The 25,326-nt window shown below is 38.4% G+C and overlaps 2 protein-coding genes and 1 pseudogene across 5 annotated transcripts; 1 reads left to right on the forward strand and 2 right to left on the reverse strand.

Moving 5' to 3' along the window:
- Positions 1-255: 255 nt before the first annotated feature.
- Positions 256-746, reverse strand: LOC147867655 (ubiquitin-ribosomal protein eS31 fusion protein-like; annotated as a pseudogene).
- Positions 747-5,704: 4,958 nt separating this feature from the next.
- On the forward strand, positions 5,705-24,990 carry LOC147867656 (phosphatidylinositol-3-phosphatase SAC1-like). 4 transcript variants are annotated; one of them, XR_015529366.1, is made up of 17 exons: positions 5,705-6,250; positions 7,390-7,576; positions 7,683-7,848; positions 7,942-8,164; positions 12,385-12,461; positions 12,549-12,724; positions 12,793-12,890; positions 14,178-14,311; positions 14,383-14,520; positions 15,891-16,161; positions 16,258-16,379; positions 23,214-23,324; positions 23,412-23,630; positions 23,720-23,854; positions 23,951-24,056; positions 24,196-24,532; positions 24,632-24,990. XR_015529366.1 is itself a non-coding variant. In XM_087315434.1 (16 exons), the coding sequence occupies exons 1-16, from the start codon at positions 6,152-6,154 to the stop codon at positions 24,400-24,402; spliced, it is 2,469 nt and encodes an 822-aa protein (XP_087171560.1). In that variant the 5' UTR covers positions 5,705-6,151; the 3' UTR covers positions 24,403-24,611. The 4 variants fall into 4 exon arrangements, 2 of the variants coding, with proteins under 2 accessions (XP_087171560.1, XP_087171561.1); XR_015529365.1 differs by having other exon boundaries at positions 24,647-24,990; XM_087315434.1 differs by lacking the exon at positions 24,632-24,990 and having other exon boundaries at positions 24,196-24,611.
- Positions 18,572-19,937, reverse strand: LOC147867657 (uncharacterized). The gene is made up of 2 exons (XM_087339617.1): positions 19,297-19,937; positions 18,572-18,701 (listed from the first exon to the last, which is right to left on the reverse strand). Exon 1 carries the CDS (start codon positions 19,691-19,693, stop codon positions 19,337-19,339), a length of 357 nt encoding a protein of 118 aa, XP_087195743.1. The 5' UTR covers positions 19,694-19,937; the 3' UTR covers positions 18,572-18,701; positions 19,297-19,336.
- Positions 24,991-25,326: the final 336 nt, after the last annotated feature.

Raw genomic sequence — 25,326 nt, forward strand, 5'->3', positions numbered from 1 at the left:
AATAACTATCCCTACTCGAAGCTTGTTGCTCGTTTCCTGCTACAGTCTACTCATAGATTCAGGCTTTAAGCAACACCTGCAGCAGTCCTACTCACCCATCTAAGGTAGCTCTCTCTCTCTCTCTATGGAATGCAAAGAACACTAGTAATTGAATATTTAGAAAAACTAATAGGATACATTTAGTCCGCAAGAAAAACTAGACACAAAAAACTCTAATTTCATGCATGCAACCTACACCATCATAGAAAGTCCAAACCCTAAATATGAAGCTTATGCCTTCTGCTGATAGACATAAGCCCACACTTGCCACAATAATGGCGATCAAAATGGCTGGCCATGAAGGTACCAGCACCACAATCAGCATTAGGGCATTCCTTACGGAGTCTCTGAACCTTCCCTGAGTCGTCCACCTTGTAGTACTGCAAGACAGAGAGCTTCACTTTCTTCTTCTTGTGCTTGATCTTCTTGGGCTTTGTGTATGTCTTCTTCTTCCTTTTCTTAGCCCCGCCGCGCAGACGCAACACGAGATGGAGAGTGGATTCCTTCTGGATGTTGTAATCTGCTAGGGTTCGCCCATCCTCGAGCTGCTTCCCGGCGAAGATCAATCTCTGCTGATCCGGGGCTATCCCTTCCTTATCTTGGATCTTGGCCTTGACATTGTCGATGGTATCAGAGGATTCTACCTCTAAAGAAATGGTCTTACCAGTTAAGGTTTTCACGAAGATCTGCATCTTGTCCTACAATCGAAGCTCAGAGGAGTAGTAAATTGCCAAGGTCCTCACCCATTGATGCATCGAGACATACATCAACATGCATCTTGTATAATATATGTATATGTGTATGTCCATACATCATCATCTAAGTGTAGGTTAGGTTGATAGATAGATATCTATGCATATATTTCGAGGTGTCACATATACGTATGTGCACATAGAATCGTGTATGGAGTGGCGGATGCATCGGCGAGGCTAGTTAATAATAATAAAATCATGTTTCATCATGTTAGTTCATGTTGCCAGTTGATGTTAACATGTTAACATGTCGCGAACTCCTCTAGGACCAAAGCAAAAACTCTATAGGATATGGCTTGCATATCTAACTTTATTGTATAGTGTTAAATACCAAACCAATTAATCTTTGGACTTATCCTTGCATTTATGGCATCATTGTCTCGTACATGTTTTACTGGAAAAACATGCTACGTAGTAACATTATGTTGTGGTGTGTCTAGGTAAAACATTATTTACTTTTTGAAGGGCATTTTTTTTGGTAAACCGTCAATTTGACAGGCAAAAATTTTGGAATACCGTTCTCATGACAGGCAATGTTGGCCGTCAAAAGGCAACACTGCTTGCATGTACTTCCTTGCAAAAAAAATCTTTAAGAAACATCCTCTTCCCACAACTATTTAGATTTTTCTATCTTTTCTTTTTCCAAAAAGATTTCCTTCATTAGTATTAAGAAAAAACGTCGTAAGGCTACAAACTGTACAATTAGAGAGTGTTATATACAAAAAGGATAATCAGGGGAAGGGCCAGGGATGATGATATTTCCAGATAGGTCCTTGAGAGGAGACCGTGAATAGAGGCAACTTCCTCCTTCCTTTTCTTAAGAACAACCTCCGAAGGGCCCGACATATTGTCATATTGCCCACACACTACCGCCAATAAGTTGTCCCATAATTCTAGCAATATATCTAAGAGAAGGGAAATTATAGAATCATATCGTCTTTTACACCGATATTTCCATAATGTCCATAATGTAACTGTGGATATTGTTTTCCATACATGGGTTGCACACATTTGCTTTCGAGGTTGCTAAAAAGGGGAGACAGATATTAGATGCCTATTGACAACTATCTTAGCCTCTAGAGCATCATCTGCCTCATACAATAAGAGACTGGAATGGAGAACCCCCCATACCGTTGATCCCCAAGAGAATAGGCAACCTACATTAATTGTTAGGAATAAAGAAAGAACTTTATTCCATACTTGTTGGGCTATTGAACAGGACCATAGAGCATGCTTGGTAGTTTCGCGTGTCACAACGAAACACATACGTAGTGGTAGTTTTTGTGAACCGTGACATTATCTTGAGATCTGCTTATAGCCAAATACATTCTATCAAAAGTGTTATGTTGCTACCATTGAGTAAATCACATTCATTGTAACTTACAAGAAATTTTGGCCCTTGAATATATTTGGGGATTTTGGGTGTGTTTTTTTGCTTATAATGTGGATTATATTAATTTAAATTGCTTAAATAATCTGACAACCTCTTAACACAAAGGGGGACTTCACCCATATTCATATTCAGCTCTTATGTCCTACTCCTTTTTTAACGAAAGTGTCCAATCCATCCCCTTCTTTTCACGAGAAATTATAGTTTTTGAAGTGAATAGAGTAGAAATTTATTTGAATGTGATTATCGAATACAATTCCACCATAAAAGGCATGATGCCCCAATCTTGTAATATATTGTATGACTACACAAAAACCAATGTGTACCTCTCTCAATTCCGATCAATTTCTCTCTCAAGTTGAGACAAAATTTTGATAGGAAAGGCTTGTATAACACTGAGGTCTAAGACAATTCATCACACCAAACTCATAGTCAATGATCACATTTCAACGATACATTAATCTCATTGTGTCACGACTCACCCATCCTTCAAATTGCCATTTATGACAGTATGCTAAAAACAATTTTTTCATTAGAATATGCAACAACTTTAAAAGATTATTTGAAGACAATGAATAATATATGCAAACATATTATATAAATGGCAACTTGTGTTATTATTCACATCCATCTTGATTAAAGTCTTTAATCATGTCACAAATGAATAAGATATTACGAACGTGATTTTTGCATTATTGTATATTAGAAGCTTCAACAAAATAATGGTCAATCTTCCCCTCTAAAAACTTGTATGTACATATTATCGAAATTAATGCAATGCATAAACATTCTTAGAAAGCTCTAGAGCATTATACATTATCACATTCCAACCACAATAATAATGTACTAGATGGCAATGGGGAATATAAGACGTGTGCAAATTAGATTACTCAATGATATAATAAAAGAATGGAAACATTCCAATTTTTGTCAAGTGGGTTGACAGATAATTCACATAATTAGATTTTGTGAAACTAGAACGTGCATAAGATACTTTTGATGAGGTGTTTATCAAAATCATGAAATCCCCATGAAGCAAATATGGTGGATATCTTTTTGATAAGTGCATTAAAAAATGTGTCATGTGTGTGCAATGGAATCCTTTAATAAATAAGCATGCAATCATCAATATAACTTAATTAGCAACAATTTCAATACAAGAAAAAGGACATGATATGTGATTCTTTTGAATGATTAATTTTGCACACATTGAACTACAATTAGTGGACGATCATGTGTCTTATTTTGATAAATCATGGCACATATTCAACATCCTATCTAGAACTTTGATTAGTAGTGCCTTTCCTAGGTGATCTAACCGAGGCCACTTGACAATTCATAGCTTAATAGATAAAAGCATGGTTTGTTAGAGGATTCCATGCTCCATGTTTCAAATTGTTTGAAGGTTAGAGAAGCAAACACGAGAATTTACTTACCCATCTCTATTTGAATGGGGCAAGATACGATCCTTAGTTGTGTGCAACCTAATATTTTTCCATGATGTTGAGTAGATATGTGAAATAACTACATACTTGCTTTCTTTTTCTATTTAATAGCATCTCTCAAAGATGCAATTCAATGTCCTAGTTAATACATGCATCAATGTAAGAGTAGCCTGTAAATAGTTTTTTTTACTGTTTGTGTATTTTCGTGTCTAGTTTTCTTATGTCAAATAGAACCTATTGTACCAGAGTGAAACATTTTCTTGTTGTATGCGTAGTTTATTGGTTTACTAATGAAAGTTGCAATCAAGAGTGTAGGAATAGATATGGATTGACCATTTGGGGAAGGCAAAACTCAAAAGGGAATGAAATTCGAGCATTGTAGTAGAGTGTGATACTCAAACTCACCAACTATCTAAGAGGAAATGTGCATAATGGATGAGTCTCCACGCATATACCCTAATGATCATCTCACATCAAAGAGAAATAGAGAGAACTTGTGTGGAAGCAATGGTGCGGATGGTGTACCATGGGATGAGTTGTAGCATGCATGGTGAGTGCAGTTTGCATGATAAGAGAATACTATGATTTTGTAGTTTGGTGCAACATCTGCATTCTTAATGTGTGGAATGGGTCTTCCACATGTCTTTGTGTTGTGACACGCTAGTAGTGTACAAAATCTTCATTCATTGCAGAATTTATCAAGGCATTATGATATGAAACAAGTTAATACACCCAATCTTCCTAACCATTTGGCTGTATCTCACAACTATCCAAAACTCAAAAAATGTGCTTTTTGTGTATCTTTTGAATTCTTATTTTATTTTCCTTTCATATGTAATTCTTGGAAGACAATGTGGGGCTTTACTTTTAAACTTGAACACATATTGAACAATCCTTTTCATGCAGATGATCTCAACAGGAAGTAAATAGCCTCGAGGAGTAATAGGACACATGATCTTGACTTTGGAAAAAGCTTTTTGGATACCATTTCCAAGCAGATTGAGAGAGAGAGAGAGAGAGAGAGAGAGAGAGAGAGATTTCATTATTGATATTAGAGGTCAACGAAGACCCATGGGACCAAAAGTGAACCACTTTCACATAGTAACTCTCTCCCTCGAGAGAGATAGGGACAAATTACATGTCACTACTTATGGAAGAAGGATAGAGATAGAGAGAGGTTTCAAAGTCAACAGAAATAGAGCACCCCATCTACACTCTATCTTACTCTTTTCAAACCATGAATTGGTAGGACAAAATGTTTTGGGAATGAAAATTTACATGCCAATAAACTTTTCAAGCAAAACCCAAATGAACGCCAAATCATTTTCGTAGGTGAAAAGTTAGGAGAACCAACTTAAACTTTCGTGCCCCAATAATAAACCTCACCTACCACAACTACCTACACTTCCCCTTCTCTCTCTCCCTCCCTCCCTCTCTCTCTTCCACCCTTCTTTTGGTGGCCTAATAGATGATAAAACATCATAGTAAACATTTGACTTTGATTGGTTTTCTGACTATAATAAACCCGACTACCTACGATCAAGTATCTGCGGGGCGACGCAAGGGAGGTAGTAGGCAAGAGTTGCGGAGAAAGGTAAAAAGAAAAGAAAATGAAAGAAAAAAGAGTGCAAAGATAAGAATTCGGCATGTATCCATTGGATCATGTGTCTGGAATGCAGGTGTTGGGGGGTGGGGAGGGGGGTGCAAATGGACGACCGTGCGGGCGGACAGATGGAGACTTCCGGAAGCTGCAAGGCCTTTTGATTGTGTGTACCGAATGCAGGTGTTGATGGGGGTGTATGAATGGAGGGACGAGGTGCGGACATTTGGGGGGGGGGTGTGTGTGTGTGCAAATGGGCAGGTGGGCGGATGGATGGGCGGGCACGGGCACACGGAAACTTCCGGAAGCTGCGAGTCCTGGCGAAGGAAAATAATGATTGGATGGATGGAGCAAATGATTTTCTTTGGGTTTTCACAATCTATCTAATGATTTGTCTGCCTCTCTGTTCTGTTCTGTCTCTGTCCATATCTCTGCTTTTGACTTGGGGTTAATTTTTATTTATATTTATTTTTGTACACAGAGAAATCAATGAAAACCAAACCCACTTGCTTAAACTCAAAAACCATGGCCATGGCCTCTCCCCTAGAATCAGAATCAGAATCAGAATCAGAAGAAGAAGAAGAAGAAGAGGAAGGAGAAGACAAACCTTGAACTCCTCATTCCTCCTCCTCCTCCTCCTTCTGATCTCTCCTCCATCCCAGAGCCATGGCCTTAAGCTATGAAGCAGTAATAAGAACAATAAGGACTGTTTTCCATAGAATCAGACTTCTTTAACAAGAACCCCTCATTTTTATTTCCATGAAGAAGAAGACCCCTTTCTAGCGTTCTCGCAGAAGGTGAAGATAGATCATACGACCCATTTCCACCCTCTCACAGATTCAGCAGAAGAATTACAAAAAAATAAATCCCATTGCATTATTCATTTCATCCATTTCTCACACAATAGAAACAGAGAAGAGCCAGAATGATGAACCAGTCGAGTTTGAGTCAGGAGGTATCACATCCAGCCTTGGAATCCAGTGGTTATTTTCCCAACGAATTCAATCTCTTCAAAACAGAGCAAGTAATTCTCTCTCTCTCTCTCTCTCTTTCTCTCTCTCTCTCTCTCTCTCTGTATTTAGTGGCCATTCCATATATTGCTGAGAATTTTAATGGAATTATTGTTTGAGAAGGTTAATGGTGTTATTTTGTCCAAGGGAAATGGATAGTTTGTGGCAAGTTTATGCCTTTATTCTTGCAAGACATTTTTTTGGCTTGCTCATTGAGAAGATGATATTCCATCATTTGTCTCTTTCAACAAGTCAAGGTTTAATTCACTCTTGATTTCTCTCATCTTCCACATGTAGTTCTCAAATTTCTTTCTTTCTCTGTGATTGTTGAAATTATAAGGACAAGGCATGTTGCAAACTGTCCCACCTTTTTCTCAAGACATTTTTGAATACCAAAAAATGATCATAGAATCAAGAATGGCGCTATTGCGGCGACACATAAGGCATAAGCTACAACTTTCCATGATGATGATAATGAAGGTAGAAAATCACCATGGGAAATCTAGTATCATAAGTTACAATAATAGAATATGTTCATGTGATGCAAGCGGTTTAGGAGCAGGGAAATCAAGCAAAAACTGATGCAAAGAAAGACACAAGGAAGTATATATGCTAAGTAGGTCTTCGACTTGAGGGCTTCCTTATTCAGAGTCAGCAAAGCATGCCTTGATTTAGGAATTAACCACCAACATAGATATGAGGAAAATGCAAGTCAACTCTAAATGATCTTGCTATTTAACCCTCATACAAAATCTATTTCTGAACAAGAGCAAGCAGAAATGCATCCGAAGATAATGGTGTTGTTTTTGCTACCATACTATTGAAGTGGAGCTGTCGTACTATAACACCACCCAGTTAATGTGCTCTATAATGGTTGCTTACAATGGGCATTGATAGATTTCTCGTGGGGTGTATTTATTGCCTCTGAGTTGTCACAATTCCTCAAATGTTCTCAGGTTTCAGATATGAAGTGACAAACTATGTCTGTATTTCTGTCACTTCTTGAATGTGACTAATTCCATTGAAACTCTATTTTTCTATGTCACGAGGCTGGTAGGATGTAAGATTTGGCGTTCTTTGATTCCACCTATATCTAACTTGTAATGAGGAATCTAAGATCTGATTTAATGGTGTTATGATGCACACATCACAGAATTTCTACCTGTTTGGAACTGACAAAAACAAAGTTCATTGGAGAATTCTAAGAATAGACAGATCAGAACTGTCGACAGTCAAAGTGTACGAGGACCCAACTGTTTATACAAATTCAGAGTACAGGGACCATGAACATAAAATTTATGATGGACTAAAATTTGTTACTAAGGCATATGGGATTGTTGGTGAGTGCTTTTCCCTTTTGACTATCTGATTTATTCTGTTAAAAGTAAAATTTACTTTAGATTTTGTATGCAATATCGGAAGGCTTACATATTTCTGTTGCTGTAGGTTTTGTTAAATTCTTGGAGCCATATTACATGGTTCTTATAACAAAGCGTCAACTGCTTGGCAACATACAAGGACATGACATATATGGAATTGGTGAAAGCCAGCTAATAACAGTTCCTCATTCTTCTTTATTGACGAAACTCACTCATTCAAATGAGGAAAATAGGTTGTCTACACTTCCTCAAAGTTATGCATATGTTGTGGATTTGTTGAATAGAGTTATTGAAAGTCATGTGTATCTTTTCAACATCTTTTACAGGTATAAGAGGCTGTTCAGTTCAGTTAATCTTTCAAAGGACTTCTTTTACAGTTACACCTATAGAATTATGTGGAACTTGCAAAGAAACATGAGCATAAAGGAAGTAGAGCCCATGCCTTATGATGATATGTTTGTTTGGAATTCATTTATGTCTCAAGAATTCCGGAATGAGGTTAAAAGCACACTTTGGACAGTTGCATTAGTTTATGGATTTTTTTATCAGGTAACACTACATATTTTCTCTGCACATTTTCCCTGGATAGTGTCATGTTATATGTTGCATGTTTGTGCTGGATAGTTGACATTCTGAATTAGTTATGGGAAAATATTTCTTTGGATGTGGTTCACCATAGTTCGAGGAAGTAGAGCCCATGCCTTATGATGATATGTTTGTTTGGAATTCATTTATGTCTCGAGGTTAAAAGCACACTTTGGACAGTTGCATTAGTTTACGGATTTTTTAATCAGGTAACACTGCATATTTTCTCTGCACATTTTTCCTCGATAGTGTCATGTTATATGTTGCATGTTTGTGCTGGCTAGTTGGCATTCTGAATTAGTTATGGGAAAATATTTCTTTGGATGTGGTTTGCCATATTCAAGGAAGTAGAGCCCATTTTTCCTCGATAGTGTCATGTTATATGTTGCATGTTTGTGCTGGCTAGTTGGCATTCTGAATTAGTTACGGGAAAATATTTCTTTGGATGTGGTTTGCCATATTCAAGGAAGTAGAGCCCATTTTTCCTCGATAGTGTCATGTTATATGTTGCATGTTTGTGCTGGCTAGTTGGCATTCTGAATTAGTTATGGGAAAATATTTCTTTGGATGTGGTTTGCCATATTCAAGGAAGTAGAGCCCATTTTTCCTCGATAGTGTCATGTTATATGTTGCATGTTTGTGCTGGCTAGTTGGCATTCTGAATTAGTTACGGGAAAATATTTCTTTGGATGTGGTTTGCCATATTCAAGGAAGTAGAGCCCATTTTTCCTCGATAGTGTCATGTTATATGTTGCATGTTTGTGCTGGCTAGTTGACATTCTGAATTAGTTACGGGAAAATATTTCTTTGGATGTGGTTTGCCATATTCAAGGAAGTAGAGCCCATGCCTTATGATGATATGTTTGTTTGGAATTCATTTATGTCTCGAGAATTTCGGAATGAGGTTAACAGCACACTTTGCACAGTTGCATTAGTTTATGGATTTTTTAATCAGGTAACACTACATATTTTCTCTGCACATTTTTCCTGGATAGTGTCATGTTATATGTTGCATGTTTGTGCTGGATAGTTGACATTCTGAATTAGTTACGGGAAAATATTTCTTTGGATGTGGTTCGCCATAGTTCTATACATGGCAATCGATAATGTAAAAGATGCGAAGTTCGTCCCCTCAAAACACACGAGCAGGTGTTCTTCCACTAGTAGCAAAAAACAAAACATTTTATACTAGCTCTGTTTTTGTTCTCTGTCCAGCAATTATCTTTCATAGTAGTACTGAAGTAGCCTCTATAAACGTGAAAGGTGTTGGAGAATGTGGATTAGAAAATTAATTATATGTAGGTGTCACCCATTGACTTATGTGAACAGAGAGTTGAGGGATCAAGAAATAGATGATGTACTTGAATTTGGTCCCAAATCTTTGTGCCCTCGTAGGTATTTCTTTGTATATTTCGAATAAATTCAAGGTACAGTGCTGTAATAACATAGCACGACTTTTGTGGAGCATTAACCTGTATGAATGATTCCAATAACTCAATTCTATTGCCAAAAGCAAATTTAAACTTCTGAATGAGGTAGAAAAATCCCTATCGTTTGACTTTCTAATCCTCAGAAGTCAGCTCCCCAAAATCCATGCATTGATTAGTTTATACATATGACCTGGCAAAATGGAGAGGATTCAAATCTAAACAAAACCAAAACCGGAGAAAAAGGGCACGTAAGCTTGCAACAACCATCCTGAGACATTTGTCATTTTCTTCCATATTTTGTACTGTATTTTATTTTAAAATTATTATTACTAAAATTACTTGAAATCTAATACCGGATTTCTTTTCATAAGTCTCAGTTTTTTGGGGGCTTTGCATTTTATCCATATATTTAGTGCTCATCTCTGTTTTGTTGCCTTTGTTCTTCATTCCTATCCATACTCCAAACAGATATATATCTGCAAGCATTTAGTGCATGATTATATCACCTTTGAAGGAAAAAAGTTAAAGATTTTGCAGAAGAGCCTGCCTTCCTAACCTACCTTTCTGAGTCAAGATGGTAAGTTATCCTCGAAATATCAAGATTTGTTTCACTTAGTATTGTGATACTGTTTTGGGGATCTGAGGGCACTGGCAACTGTTTTGAGTCTTAACCTTTAGTCATAGAAAACCCTTAATGAGTGTAATAAGCTTGGGTCCATAAGCATGCTATCCTTTAATTATCGTAGCCATTGGATTTATAAGTATCCAATTACAAATATCAAATTACATTGCACTATAGAAAATGGTTGTAAATGATTTATGAGAGATGAAATTTTTTCATTGTAACTTAAAATTAAATCTATATCAGCCACCTACTTAAGGTGTTAGATATCATTTGTCACAAATGAATGGATATCTAAACATGCTACAAGGCATTGCTAGGATTCATCACTCTCATGCTATGAATGATTTTAATATAAAAATATATATAGCTATTGATACCATTCTTGAACTAGAAACCAATCAACACATAGGGCACCTTCAATAGTGAAAAATTGTTTCGCATGTACATAGTGATTGGTTAAAAACATTCAACCGTGGCCTAATCAGTTAAGATCGCCCCTGGAAGCCAGTGATCTGGAATATCTCATTAATGTTGTAGTCATGGCTTCAGATTCTGCTCTCTGGTTATTCCTGGCACTACATCCTGGTCATGCTATGGGAGAGTCTTCTAGAGATCATGTAATGCATGCATTAATCATCCATGATGATCCCAGCAAGTCATCAGTGGCATATTGATAAATGTCATTATCGCCACGTTGACCACTAGGTTATGAGGTTTCCTTTGGAGATGTCTTCTATTCATATCTCTGTTCATTGGAAAGAGCCACCAAACGGTTAGACTAGACTGGTGTAGATAGCTCGATTGCTTCACTCGTTAGTGAAATATAAGCCGGAGATATTTCTGTTTATACTCTAATCAATGGCATTCTCATTACAGATGGATAAATCCTCCTGGAAACTGAACCTCTCTATCGTGGAGTTTGACTTGTTATTAACATAGGATTACTCATTAGCTGTGTTGGGTCTGCTGCTTAGTCGAAAGCTATGAAAGCACCTTGCGGCACATTAAAATTGGAGCCTGTATAACATCGTGAAATTGGACCCTCCCCCACCTCCATGACAATCTAACCCGGATGTAGCATAATGAGACGGCTTTTTATTTATACAGAATGAGAATGAAGACAATTCGTAAAAGGTTTCCCGTTCAGGATGGAACACTGACCCACCCCCCTCGGATTCGAATAAGATCTTATCGCAGGAGTTTGTGGGGATTTTTAAATCGTTTTTCAATTCTGTTTTGTTTGTAGTCGATCTGGATTTGCTTGTTAGATACTTTCCAGGAAAATGATGAATCAGAACCATTCTTGTAAAAGTCAATCTATTTTTTGTGAGTCCCACATATTTATAGAATCTGAAAACCTAGAAGAACTGAACCATCCCCTTAACATACCAGAAATTAATCTTTCATGTAGGGGGATAAAAACTCTTGACTGAGGATAAACTCCACTGCAACATTGGTTAAGAATTTTTTCTTACCACAATGCTTGTGGATCCAGCATATTGCAATCAACAGGTTTAGGCATCATGTTACAATTAGAACATTGTTTCTGAAAATTAAAAATAAATATAAGCAGTACTCATTATTCAGTTCTTGAGTGGATGCCTTTGGAGTATAATTGAATCTTGACGGCGAAAAATACGTTATGAACTATGCAAACTGGTTGGGTCAGATAACTAGCTAAAGAAAATATGGAAGTATGATGTGGCCGTGAAAGCTACTATACTAAATATCCGAGCCTTATAAAGGCTAATGCACCTGATAAAATTGAGGGGAACCCAATGTGCTGAGTATTTGGAGAATTTCAAGAGATGAAAATGTCAATACCTCTTTCAACACCAGATATTTGAAGATGTTGAGAACAACTTTAATGCATATGGCAAGTGCAAAAGATCTCCATCAGGAACACCCAAACCTTCATAAGTTAACAGTTCGATCAGGAAAGGGGAACCTATTATGGCAGCGACCTTATTCATCTTGTTACACCCAAAATCTGTTCTTCACTTTGAACTATTTCCTATTCTTGTATGTTATAGCTCAGCATGAGAAGAAACACAGTCAGATCTTAAGTATTTGAGATGTTTAAATTTATGGGAGGCTATTGAAATAATTGCATGCCATGTATTTCACAGGAGAAACTAATGGGGAACAATACAAATTCCATGCTGACGCTAATTGCAAGACGTTCTAGACATTTTGCAGGCACACGGTAGATAATCAGCTAGAGATCTACTCAATTTGTGTAGATATATGCAGTCTATTTGAGAGTATGAAATAAATCTTTATCTTGATGCAGGTACTTCAAAAGGGGTGTTAATGTTAAGGGGAGAGTGGCCAATGATGTAGAAACAGAACAAGTAGTCCATGAAGAAAAAACAGAGCAGATTAGTTCTATTGTTCAACACCGAGGATCAATACCTTTATATTGGTCCCAACCAATATCAGTATTTAGTCCCAAACCAGATATCATATGTAAGTTTTCCGATAATAAATAATTCTGAAGCCAAGTTTGCTTTACCTGATTTTTGTCCTTTTTTCAGTACACAAGAATGACCCCACTTATGAGGCTACAAAACTGCATTTTGACAACCTTGTGGAGAGATATGGAAACCAAATTTTTGTTCTAAATCTTGTCAAGGTATGGTAGAAGTCTGTCTTTGTAAATATATGTGAAACTTCAACTTGTCAATAATTGCATGGCTTCTAGGGTATGACTAGTCACCAGACTAGATTAGGTGAGATATGGATACTTGACTGGCTTTCAGTTTCCTAAAGGGATGTGGGACACAATCAGCTTTTATCAGAAAAGAGAGACAAAATGAGACACGTTGCAAAAAACAGGCGTCCTCAGTTTCTTAATTTTGAATTTGGCAACCAACATGCATTTCTTTTATATTACTCCAAAATAAAATCTGCGATAGAGTTGATGTACTGTTCAGCAACCAGTAGCTCAAAAACACATCGGTAGATTGTTATGGATGGTCTGCTGGGGTATGGTAGCCTGAAAGCATCAGTGGAGAACAATCTCCAATCCAAGCCTAAATATACAATCTGCAGAGATGGATGAAATAAATGTGAAATTCATACTAAGCAGGTCACACAACAGAAAAACATAAATATCCTTCCATGTAGTTGTTCAAGCAGGAATTTCTGATGTATTTTTGGAAAAAGCTGATTTCCATCAAAGTTCACTTCAACTGTAATTTTGGCCAGATTTGTAGAACTCTTTTAATGAGAACTTAAAATATAGTTAAACCCTTTTGCAACATAATCAGCCACATAAGAAATTTACAATTCCTTCCAAAAGTGAATATATTTTATTTTCAGCCGCTTTTCATGTAAAACTATTTTCTTCCCTTTTATTTTCACCCAAAAAATTCTACAGATTAAATGTAGAAACCCAGCGTAAGAAAGCATATTTAACTGATTCTTGTCTTAGAGTTGTGACTTCTCCCACATGCATTAATGCCATATTTTCTAGCCTAATCTCTGAATCATTTAGAGTGTCACCTTCATATTCTACATCTATTTCATAGATTTTCATTTATAACTTTCAATTGAGGACTGCACACGTACAACAATCTTATTGAGATAAGTGTCAAGCCATTATCCATGTACATGTTTTTTCCTTTTTCTTAGTGTGCTATATGCCTGTCCATGCAAGACAAAGGTTTGTGTTGAGTTATGCACAGATGGTAAGACAAAAATCGAAGGGATAAAGGCTTCCAACCTGGTCTGATGTCTTCCATCTATAGCATGTCATATATGCATTGTGTGGAGGGCCAAGTGGTAGATGCCATTTTTTATGATATCGTATAAATCCAGGCAATGCAAAACTGAGTTTTTGCCCTGGAGTAGTATCTGTCAATTGATGTTTTGCTTCCAATAGTAAATCAAAGTCTAATGAACTTGCATTTTTGTGCAGACTCTGGAGAGAAAACCAAGAGAATCCATCCTTTCGAGTGAGTTTGAGAAGGCAGTCCAATACTTGAACCCGTTCTTACCTGAGAACACCACAATCAATTTTATTAAATGCGACATTAATAGTATTTCAGAGACGTCAGTATTACATTTAACTTTGGAGATCTCTTTTTTTTATGGTAAGCCTAATACATGTTTCATACCTACAGGAAAAATATGGGTATATTGGATGAACTCAAGGCAGTTTCTGTCAAGGTTTTAGATCCAATTGGGTTCTATTATAATGGCAAAGCAACTGAAAAACGTTCGTGCCATGATCTTCCAAGACTCGTAGGTGATGCTTTAAAGTAGGTATGCTCATGGATCATGCATTTGTCATTCACTGAATGTAACATTTTCTGCATAGAATGTTGTATGTTAGCATGCAATCTTGTAGACACATGGGAAATCACTTGAAGTGCCATTATTAGTTTGAAGTGCCATTGTTCCTGTCCGTTCGACACTTCACGGTGTCGCGGAAATCCGCGCGTGCGTGTCGGCTTGGGCAGGACCACGGGGGTCTTGGACTAGGGAGTAAGAGAAGGGGGAAAAATGGGAGCTTAACCAAGCCTCCGAGCACAAAAGAGTAGGAGGAATGAACAAAAGATTAACACAATAAAGAACTAGACGATGCAAGGTTTAAGAAACTAACTCCATTATAAGGCACAATGCCACAATATGATTACAATTGTGGCCATTTAGGCCGGACTCAAGCACAACTAAAAGAAACAACAATGACTAAAGAGAGAGAGAAGGAAACCCTAAACCTTCCTAACTACTACCATGATGACGAAAACCGTAAAACGAAACAGGGATAAGATGAAGAAGAAATAAAACCCTAATGGTCTACCCCGAAACAACAAAATGGTGACCCCCTCAACGGTGACCCCTCACCTCCTTTTATAGTAGAAAGGGGTGAGGCTCATTACAAAAAGAGAGGCCAAATATTCCACTCTTTTCAAAGGGGAAAATTTGCCTTGATCTTAGGAGGAGAGATTGATGGGGCCTTAACTACCTCTCCTCTCATTTTCACACACACGCTACCATGCCCTCTACTTATTACAACCGTACTTCCATGCATAGCCCCTTTAGTCTACATGTGCATGTGCACCTAGTGTGCATCACATTTACACTTCATAAACTTTGTGGTGTACTTTAGCACCTTACACTTTACATTTGTTTCCTTAATCTTATTTTACAAATCCCCTAAGTACTTGTGCAATGTTGCACATCCCCATTTTATTCGTCCCACTCGCTTTTCTCACCATAGACGAAAATCCTCACGACAACGGTGCGATATATTAGCCATGTATTGCTATACTATCCAGCCACAAGACTTTGATAACATCCCATGGTTTGGGAAAATCTTATGATGTTCCTGTGTTGTAACTACTAAGTGCTCTTTTCAACAGTATATTGAGTTGGCCAGCATTGCAATACATTTGAAGGAACAATAGCTAAATCTTCTTATTCTTTTCGAATATGCAATGCACTTAACATAGTTTAAGGCACTTCTTGTTCCTTTTGGCATTATCCATTCGTTCATGAAATGTTTTATATAAATATATGTATGTATATGTAGATACATACACATAATGGAAAAAGGGCTTTTAAAATTCTTCCCACAATGATTGCCATTGATTGATTGTAGAGCTAAATGTAAGGAAACTCTGTACAGAAGTCAAGCTGGTGATGGTCAACATCGTGCAAACCTGGGGCTCCAACATGGTGTTTTGAGAACGAATTGTATTGATTGCATTGATCGTACAAATGTTGCACAATATGCTTTTGGATTGGCAGCATTGGGCCGTCAACTGTATGCACTTGGTCTGCATAATGCTCAAGTAGTCAGTGCTAATAGTAATTTGGCCATTAAGTTGATGGAAATGTACCGGAACATGGGTGACGTGCTTGCTTTGCAGTATGGTGGCTCACCTGCTCACAGCAGGGTATTAAGTTTTATAAGCTCAGTATTTCAAGTGATGTTTTCTTTTCAGTATCTTATATGTCTGAACATGATCACATTCAAACTTTTTTTCCTGTAGTTTTTCTCACAATCGCAGGGGAAATGGAGTGCAACCATCCAGACTATGGAGTTTGTCAGATCTATTGTGAGGCACTATAATAATACTCTTCTTGATGGTGAAAAACAGGATGCCATAAACATGTGAGTTTCTCATTTATATATTTATTGTTCAAGTGTGAAATTCTCATGAACATGTAAGTCCAGTATGTATACAAAGGTCTTTCATTATAAAGGGCGAGACATGTGTATGTATGAACATATATATGCCTGTTCTTTCAGTGTGTCTAGTCTTAAGGCAGGTATAGTGATCGTATGGGTATTTTCCTCATTAAATGTATATGTGTTTCCCATCACTTGGGTAATATACGTAATTATGTGCTGTGTGTGCATGTATGTGTATAAAACTATATGCACACATGTGTAGATGTGTATTTGAACTTATATTATGAAGGCATAAATATCTATATCTGTATACAAACCATATGTCGCTCGTGTATGAAATTCATCTAGTGAGAAGTTCATGACATGATCCTTTAGTAGGCCATCTATTGGGCAGAAGTGTGATCCAAGTGTTTTGGGGATATTGTTGCCATAGATCTTGCCACAATACCTTGTTTTATTCATCATTTTAAAGAGGTATCAGCTTGATAGCGTGACTCGAGTCATGCTTGTAAATGGGACTCCTAGATTGACTTAGGAGTCCACAATTTTAATTTGTGTTCCTGATAGAATGAAGACATCTTGTTAGCAGATTGACATGGATATGCATAAGATCATGACCATAGTCTTTTCTAGGTTTACAGTGAGCCCCTTTTTCGCCACAAAAACAATCTAGGGTATTGAAATGATGTTTTAGACCTGCATAAAATTCAAAGACCTGAGATTCTGTCATCAACGTAAAATCAATGTGGATGGGTATACCTTATACGTTGATCTCCTCACCGCCTCCATGTATGATGTGGTTTGCTACCTTGTCGATGTAGTGTCCGTGAGGGTGGCTAGAGTGGGCATCATTGCTTCACACCGATGGATGGTGATTGTGATGATATCAGATAATCCTAATGGACACCGAACCCATCCCAACAATTGCTCGTGTAATGAATATATGACCCACATCAATTATAGAGAATTTTGAGTGCATAGAGTCTTATAGGAGATGTTCTCTTAGTACAATATCAAAGGCTTTGCAGAAACCTAAAAAGAATCTGTACAATCGGTTCTTTTGTGCCTTTACTTGGTCCACCAAGCAGCCTAATTTAAGGATGTGGTTGGTGGTAGAAAAGGCTTTCCTAAATCTTGCTTGACCCAGGCCCTCATATCTCTTCGACCTTGGAGGAGCTGTTGAGTTCTACATCAAGCACCGCCCACAATGTTTGATGAATGTGTAGACATGATTATTTGATAGTTCCCTGGTTGGAGGGGTTGTCTTCCATGTGTTAGGAAGGCCCTCTACCAAGGCCCTATTGAAAATGTGTGTGAAGATAAGAGAAAATGTGTTTCTTGCATAGATGAGGCATGTATCTTTTCATACCAAGAACGTGGTGCTTGCTTCAAGCCATATAATGCTTTACGCAACCTGCACACTTTGTGTTCATGCCCTTTTTGCACAAAACCACGGGGCTGGGATACATACACTTCCTCATGAAGATCACCATTTAAAAATGCTGTTTTAATGTCCAACTGATGTACATTCCAACCACGATGAGCTGCAATTTCACAGATGCTACGAACAGTAGTCATATGGCAGGTGGGAGCAAAGGTCTCATCAAAATCAATGCCTTTTTCTTGGGCATAAACTTTCGCAACAAGCCTAGCCGTATACTTGTCAATTGTTCCATTGGGTTTATGCTTTAGCTTATATACCCACTTAGTGCCAATAGCCTTCTTGCCAGGAAGCAAGTCACATAAAGACCATGTACCAGTCTTCATAATAGCCTCATATTCTGATTGCATAGCAACCATCCAATTTTCTGAATTTTGTGCTTCATCAAAAGAAACAGGCTCACTCTCATTGCAAAGACTAGAGGCAGCCATTGCATAACAATCTGTATTGCATAGGCTGAATCATTTATAGATCTTTCATAATCTATGAGCTTATACAACCCACAGCATAAAATGCCAGAAGCAATAATAACATCCCCATTGGACAGATCATGAATTGTACACCTGTCATCAACAAATTTAACAACCAAGCCAACCTTGGCTAATGCTGAAACTGACAACAGATTTTTCTTGATCCCTGGCACAAGCAAAGCATCAGCAGTAGTCAAAATGATCTTACCAACACCCATAACTGGATAATATGAGTTATTAGTGCATGTGATAGTATTCCCTGTAGGGGCAGGCTCCAATGAAGTGAAGAAATTGCACTGCGAGGTAATATGTTTGGTTACCCCACTGTCGAAGTACCAAACATCTGATTGTGCAACAGACATACATTGTTCAAGTGAAGATGGGTCAAAACTACAAACAATAGTAAATGCCCATTCTTCATTCTGCACAAGATTTGCAGACTCTATTTTTGGTGCAGAAACTTTTGCAACAACGAGTCCTACCTCTTTTTTCTTTGCCTCTTTTGCAGCCAATTTTGGACAGTTCTTTATAATATGATCAATTCCTTTACAATATTTGCAAAATAGTTTTTGTTTCTGCCCTTGTTTTTTTTCATTCACTTGTGAATTATTAGCAAATCTTTGCTTGCTAGCAGAAGAGTTCCATTTACCTTTGCCCTTCTGGCTAGCTAGGAAAGCTTGATCTGCAACACGCATAATAGACCTGTTTTGCCTAGACTAATTGTCCTGTAACAAAACAGAGACTAGCTCCTTGAATGATAAGGCATTGGGATTGCCTTTCATCATTAAACGAAGAGTAGAAGCAAAACTCTGATATGAATCAGGAAGACCATTTAGAACGGTCTACACAAGTGAACTATCTGGTATCATTTCATCAGCAGAAATTAATTGTTCCTTGAAATCTTTGATTTTTGTAAGAAAACTGTCCATAGAATCCCCTTCATTCATGTGCTCGCTCTCCAATTTTTTTTGGAGATAAGCAACACGAGCCTCATTTCTTGCTTGGTACAAAGTGGTAAGAGTATCTCAAGCATCCTTTGCTGTCTTGCAAGAGCGAATATGGGGAATAATGGCACGCTTCACAGACAAAGCTATCAAAGCATGTGCCTGAGCATCTCTGCCATCCCAACGAAGTTGCTTTGTAGTTGGTACAACAGAAACTGTAGCATGGGCATCAGCAGGATGATCAACATCCTCGACAGAATCAGTACCATCAGCATTTGTGTTCTCAACAACAAGACGTTTTTCAGCCCCTTGAACCACATTCCACAACCCCTTTGCTACTAATATATGGCGCATCATATAAGCCCAAAGAGGGTAATTTGTTCCATCCAGTTTATCCTCAACAGCAAGCATCCGAAATACATCATTGCTCTCAGCCATGGCCGTGGACCGAACACGTTTTGATGTAAAAAATGGACTGCTGGAGGGAATAACGTACCTCTTTGACTTGAAAGATGAACAAGTGAAGAGAAAAGGGAAGCAAATATGATTTCTGAGGGTTATAGGAATGTCTTGGAAGACTCAAGGAGGCTTTTTCTAGGATTGAATCGACTTGGAAGCAGAAAAAAAAAAACACAACTGAAACTGCGTAGAGAAAGAAAACACGCAGAAATTTGTTTTTTCAACAGCAGAAAAATGCCACCACAGATGGCACAGACGGACTGCGTATGAGAGCCGTTGTGTTGCTGCTCAAATGTCTCTTTGTAGCTCTGATACCACTGTTGGGTTCTTGCTTTGAATCCCAAAAAGCTTCACCACTTTAGGGTTCTAAGAGTATTTTTAGACAGGGGGAAAAAACCTCCTAAAGAGGGGAAAAATGCCCCTATAGTCCTAAGTGTGTTCACACGCATCACTACCAAAATATGTCAACTCCATTTTGAGGTGCTGTATGGTCATCTCAATCTTTATGAGGTGAAGAAGGGGGAGGTAATAGGGGAGATGTTGAGGGCTGTGGTCTGGGGGTTGGTGAAGGCAATGCGCATGATACAAACTTTCAGCATAAGAAAACTATAGTTGTGTATCCTCGATTGGTGTCAGGTTTCTTTGATAAATCAGCAAGCATTGACCAAGTCTTTGCTTATGAAGAGGTGGTATGAATCCCAATACTTTGCTTCCTCATAAGCACATATTTCTTGACACTGAGGGTTTTTGTTTACTTGTGAGCTTTTGTTGTGTAATCTCCCCAAGGTTTACATTTGTATGAAGTTGCTGATACAGCTTTTTACGTTTCTTGTTGTCATTTCCTGGGCATGTAGCATCATGATGGTTTGTGGTAAGGAAAATTTGTGGCAGAGGTGTGGAGTATAATAGAGAGTTGGGAGGTGAAAGCATAGAGGGGTGTGCTTGGGTCTAGATTCCTTGTTGGACATGTGAACTAAAAGTTTCTGCTATTTCATTGGTAAAGTGGCTGATTGTGCATGGGGATGGGCTTGGTGATGAGGGTGAAAATGGTGGTGATAGTGTGTTGCTGGGTAAGATGATGGAAATATAAGTGTGGCAAGCAACGATTGGGTGAGGTGGGATTGGGAAGTATTTGATGTTTGGGAGAAGTGGAAGTGGAAGTGGGAGTGGGAGCGGGAGCTAGAAAGAAAGAAAGATATATTAACTGTTGCAAGAGGCCAATGTCATCCAATGAGACAACACATGATTATAAATGTGGGTGAATAAATGTCATCCATACTAAAGCAAAAACAAAAACTCTAGGTTTCCTACTGCTACATGACTATTATATTAAGGGATGTGGTGGAGTGATTTTTGAGCTGGTTTACAAGCATAAAGTGGATGCTAAGGTTGGTTGTATCCAAGGTTGGTTGGCTGTCCTCATGTGGATGGTACACGGCAAGCAGTTATCTTGGTATGGCCCATGAGCTTTTATATCATGGTACTCTCAGTCTCCTTGTTGTCAGCCTTCCTCTGCTCCGATAACAACTCCTCAACACATTGTTAGTGGAGGTAAAGAGCTATGGAAGAAATCAGTGATGTACAATTGTTGTTGCATCCCACATGCTGATGTAAGTGTTGGTTCCTATGCTTTTGAAGCTTAGGCAAATTCGGCCAAATTTGGCCAAACTGTCTCGTGTCAGCCTTTTCCATCATTTATCGAATGATGGAGTCTGCATAAGAATAACATCTTTCATTCTGATCTGGTTGAAAGCTAGGCACCTCTCCTTCACATAATCTGCAAAATCTTTCAGCTCTTGGTATGTGATTGCTTGTTCTGCCCTGATCTCTAGTTGGTGGGAGGAACTTATGAGTTCGCCTATTGATTTTCGACACTATGGGTCTGTAGATGTCCATGTACCTCAGTCTCTGTATGAATCCATCCTCTGAAAAATTCACAAAATGATCTTTGTGGGCAGTGGTTCCCTTGGTGTTAGCCAAGTCTTTTGGGTATAGATCTGCCATAGATCTTTCATCAACGCCATCAATCCTTTCATCATATGGGAGAGGTGTGCAATATCAAGAGGGTGGTAAGTTCTTGATGACGAGGCCATTGGTGTTGAACCACTTCATAACCTGTGATTACCATGATCCTTCTATGTATTCTATTGTTGCCACTTGCTTCAATGCGTCAACACCCTATGTGTAATTCTTTGAGATGGCATGGTATGAATCTGGTTGATGAGGTTCTGTGTCTGGAGTAATTCTTCCAATTCAGCATGGATGATCTCATGAGGGTTGGGTACTTTTCTGCGTATCATCTTCGACATCACGAATAATGGACACTATTGTGTACACATATACATGGGGAGCCCTGGAGCCTTTATGGATGCATCGTGCATGAGAGCATTGGTGACCATGGTGTTGCATAACTGTACTTTGGTATGGATCCCTTGGAATTGTGCCGGGTGGCACTTTCATTCTAGCATGGCTAGAGCTGCATATCCTCAAATGAGTTTATCTTTGGCAGCTTGAGTCATAGAGAAGCAACCAATCAAGCTTGTAAATGTGTCTCGTAAGTATACATAGGAATCCACTACTTCAACTTGCCCTTCGATAGGTTGAAGACAGCTTGTTGACAAGTCAGTATGGATGTGTGAAGATAATTGCCTTAGTCTTTCCTAGGTTTGCCATGCGTTTTTTTGTGGAAAAAGCCATCGAGGGCATTGAGATGATATTGTATCTCTTCATGAGGTTCAGAGACCAAGATTATGTCATCAGCATAAAGGACGTGAAGAAGTGTACCTAATATGTTGATTCCCTTGCCAACTCCATGTATGATTTAGTCAGCTACCACATCGATGTGGAGTCTGAAGAAGGTAGTGGAGAGTGGGCACTCTTACTTCACATCAATGATGCTTGTGATTACCTCTGAAAGCCCCCTGGACACCTAAGTTGTCCACCACTTGCTCATATAATGTATATACAGCTGACATCAAGTCAGAGGGAAATTTGAGTGCAGTCTTTGCAGGAAATCTTCCGTTGGTACAGTTTTGCCTTCATTGCATGCTTGAGTGATCCATGGCACACATTGTTTATGATCAATTTGCATCTTTGTCTGGTCATCATCAAAGAAAATACGGAAGCCATCCAACCCTCATAATAATATGACTCACTTTTTGAGGAAGACAAGTCTTCCTACTTCATTCGAAAATTGTACAATGAGGGCTTAAGCCTTAGTGGCGTCTTTTCCCAGTCTCCAGGATTTGGTGAAGGGAACTGGTTCTTCCTTGCTATACTCAAGCTTGGTACATAATGTCCTTCCTTCTTGGGCAGGGGTGACATTAAGTGACTCGGGGATACCTGTGACTCGCATATTGAGTTGTCCTCTCTTCTTCAATTGTACTCTACATAAGTTCGATTCCTTCTTGTTGTACTTGTATTTCAACTTCCTCCACCCATCCCGAATCCTTTCCTTTGATTTTTTGAGAGTGAGAATGAGAGATGCAAAACCATGTAGATTCTTGGGGCACTTCCGTCCTGAGGTTGGCAAGCTTGAAATTTGGGAGCTAGAATCAAGTTCTCAATTGGAGATCAGGAGAGCAGGAGACGATCCAATGAATGATTTGAGGTTATTTTGTACTCTTTTCCACCTGTGAAAACTTTTAGGTTGTAAATCTTTTCATAGCTGATGGAACAATATTGTGCCGTCCATCAGGATACCTTTCAAAAGATCCCGTTCTGTTGGGAATATGCAAGAGCAAAATGTGGAACCTGCCTTGACCTCAGAAACGTTGCCCACAACTCTTGTCAAGAAAACAGTCTCGATAAGAAGGCCGAATCTGGATATGTCAAAGAGAGGGATAACTATCAGTGAAGCTGAACTGAAAAATTGCTTGGAAGAAGCTGGTGGTTTAGAAAGCATACCAATAAACAGGTTGACATCATCGTCTTTACCTGAATGCTCCATCCTCATCATTTTTCAGTGTTTGTTTCGGATGTTTCAAATTTTCTTGTTCTTTTCAGCTCTGGCAGCAAAGACTCACTGTTACTAATCACCCCTGAGGAGAATGCAGAAATTTATGAAAGCCTTTCTGGTGATGTTGATGCTGAACTGTCATCATTGTCTGGTATCTCCTGTGCTGATAAGACACAGGAAAGGTGTGGATACCATCTCCTATCATCTGGAGTGACGATTATCTTGTAGAATGTATCATGGAGAAGACTTATGAACAGGGCTTTCATCTTTCTTTATAGGATCTCGATCTCTGCGACTGAGGGCAGCGCATGCCCAGATAATGGAATCTCATCTCACATTCTGGAGCCAGAGACAAACAACGATGATAAAGATGATTGTTTTGAGGTAAGTTGGAGAGAGATTTTTAAGCAATGAATTTGTTTCGGGTCTATGCCTTACACAGAATTGGGAAAGGCCAACCTTTATATATGCATGCGGTTGCTGCTATTTTTCTGCTTATATGATCTGTGGTTGGTGCCTGCAGGACTTGAATACACTCTTGAAGAAGGCCAAATTGTATAAATCGGAAAGCAGCATGGGTTTGGAACACGAGGACAAGAAAAAGGAGAAAGAATGTAGTCTATCTTCGCTGGTCAATACATTTTCCGAAGAATTTAGACGTTGGATTGAGAATGAAAATTGTTCTGGCTTTAATTACTGGCTAACCTGTTTGCCATTGCAAAGCTCTTGAGGCTCACTGAAGTATATCAAAAAGCAGTTTGTAAAGCTCGCCATCTGTAAATTATACCCATCCCATTGTAGTTAAAATGGTGTCCGCAATTTGATTTTTATGCTGTCCAGATTCTAGTCAGATGGCAAAGGTATATCAAAAACATTTGAGGGCTTGTAATTATCTACATGCTAATTTCTAAACATTTATTCAAACCTCATATTCATTCACATAGTGTTTTTTGACTTAGCTACATCTCAATCAGATACCTGTTGCTGGCATGTGTAAGAAGATATGCTATCTTTCAAGTAGAAGGGCTGTGTTTATATTATGCATGAGCTCGAACATGAAGCAATTTGATCCTGTGATGTACACGAAGATCTGCGTGGAAGAACATCTCCAATGCAACATTGGTTGCAAGCATTCATTGTGATTAAAAGTATCCCTTTGGAATATCATCCTCCCAAATGAAGATTAAGTATCCGAATATGTTGATATGATTTAAATTTTCCCAACTAAATTTGAGGTGTCATTCATTGGATGTCATCTTTGTACTTGTAAGTTTCTTGAAGTGGACTTTGAATAGCCAAACTCTTGGCTCTTTGTATATGATAGTTGCAACTTTGCAAGCATATGTGGTGAATTATTGGTAGCACATGGATGAGTATTGTGGTTGTATTTAAGGGTGGTGGAGCTGGGTGGGTCTCTCCCCCATCCCATAACAAGTGTTGGTAAGAAAACTTCTGAATGTGTTTGTTCGTTACTTCCTTTTTAATGTATGCTAATGTGGGGATTGTTTCCACAGATTATAAATAATTCGTCTTAGAAAATTGTTATACAAGAGGATATATATACTATTATGGTGTTGCAAGTCAAATATGGCCTACGAGACTATGGGGTGAAACATTAGTATGTGTGGAGGATAGGACAAGGTTGAAAATGTGT

Source organism: Azolla caroliniana, unplaced genomic scaffold (assembly GCF_043228905.1).
Source record: "Azolla caroliniana isolate FFs.n. ecotype wild unplaced genomic scaffold, voAzoCaro1.0.p SCAF_2, whole genome shotgun sequence".
NCBI lineage: Eukaryota > Viridiplantae > Streptophyta > Polypodiopsida > Salviniales > Salviniaceae > Azolla > Azolla caroliniana.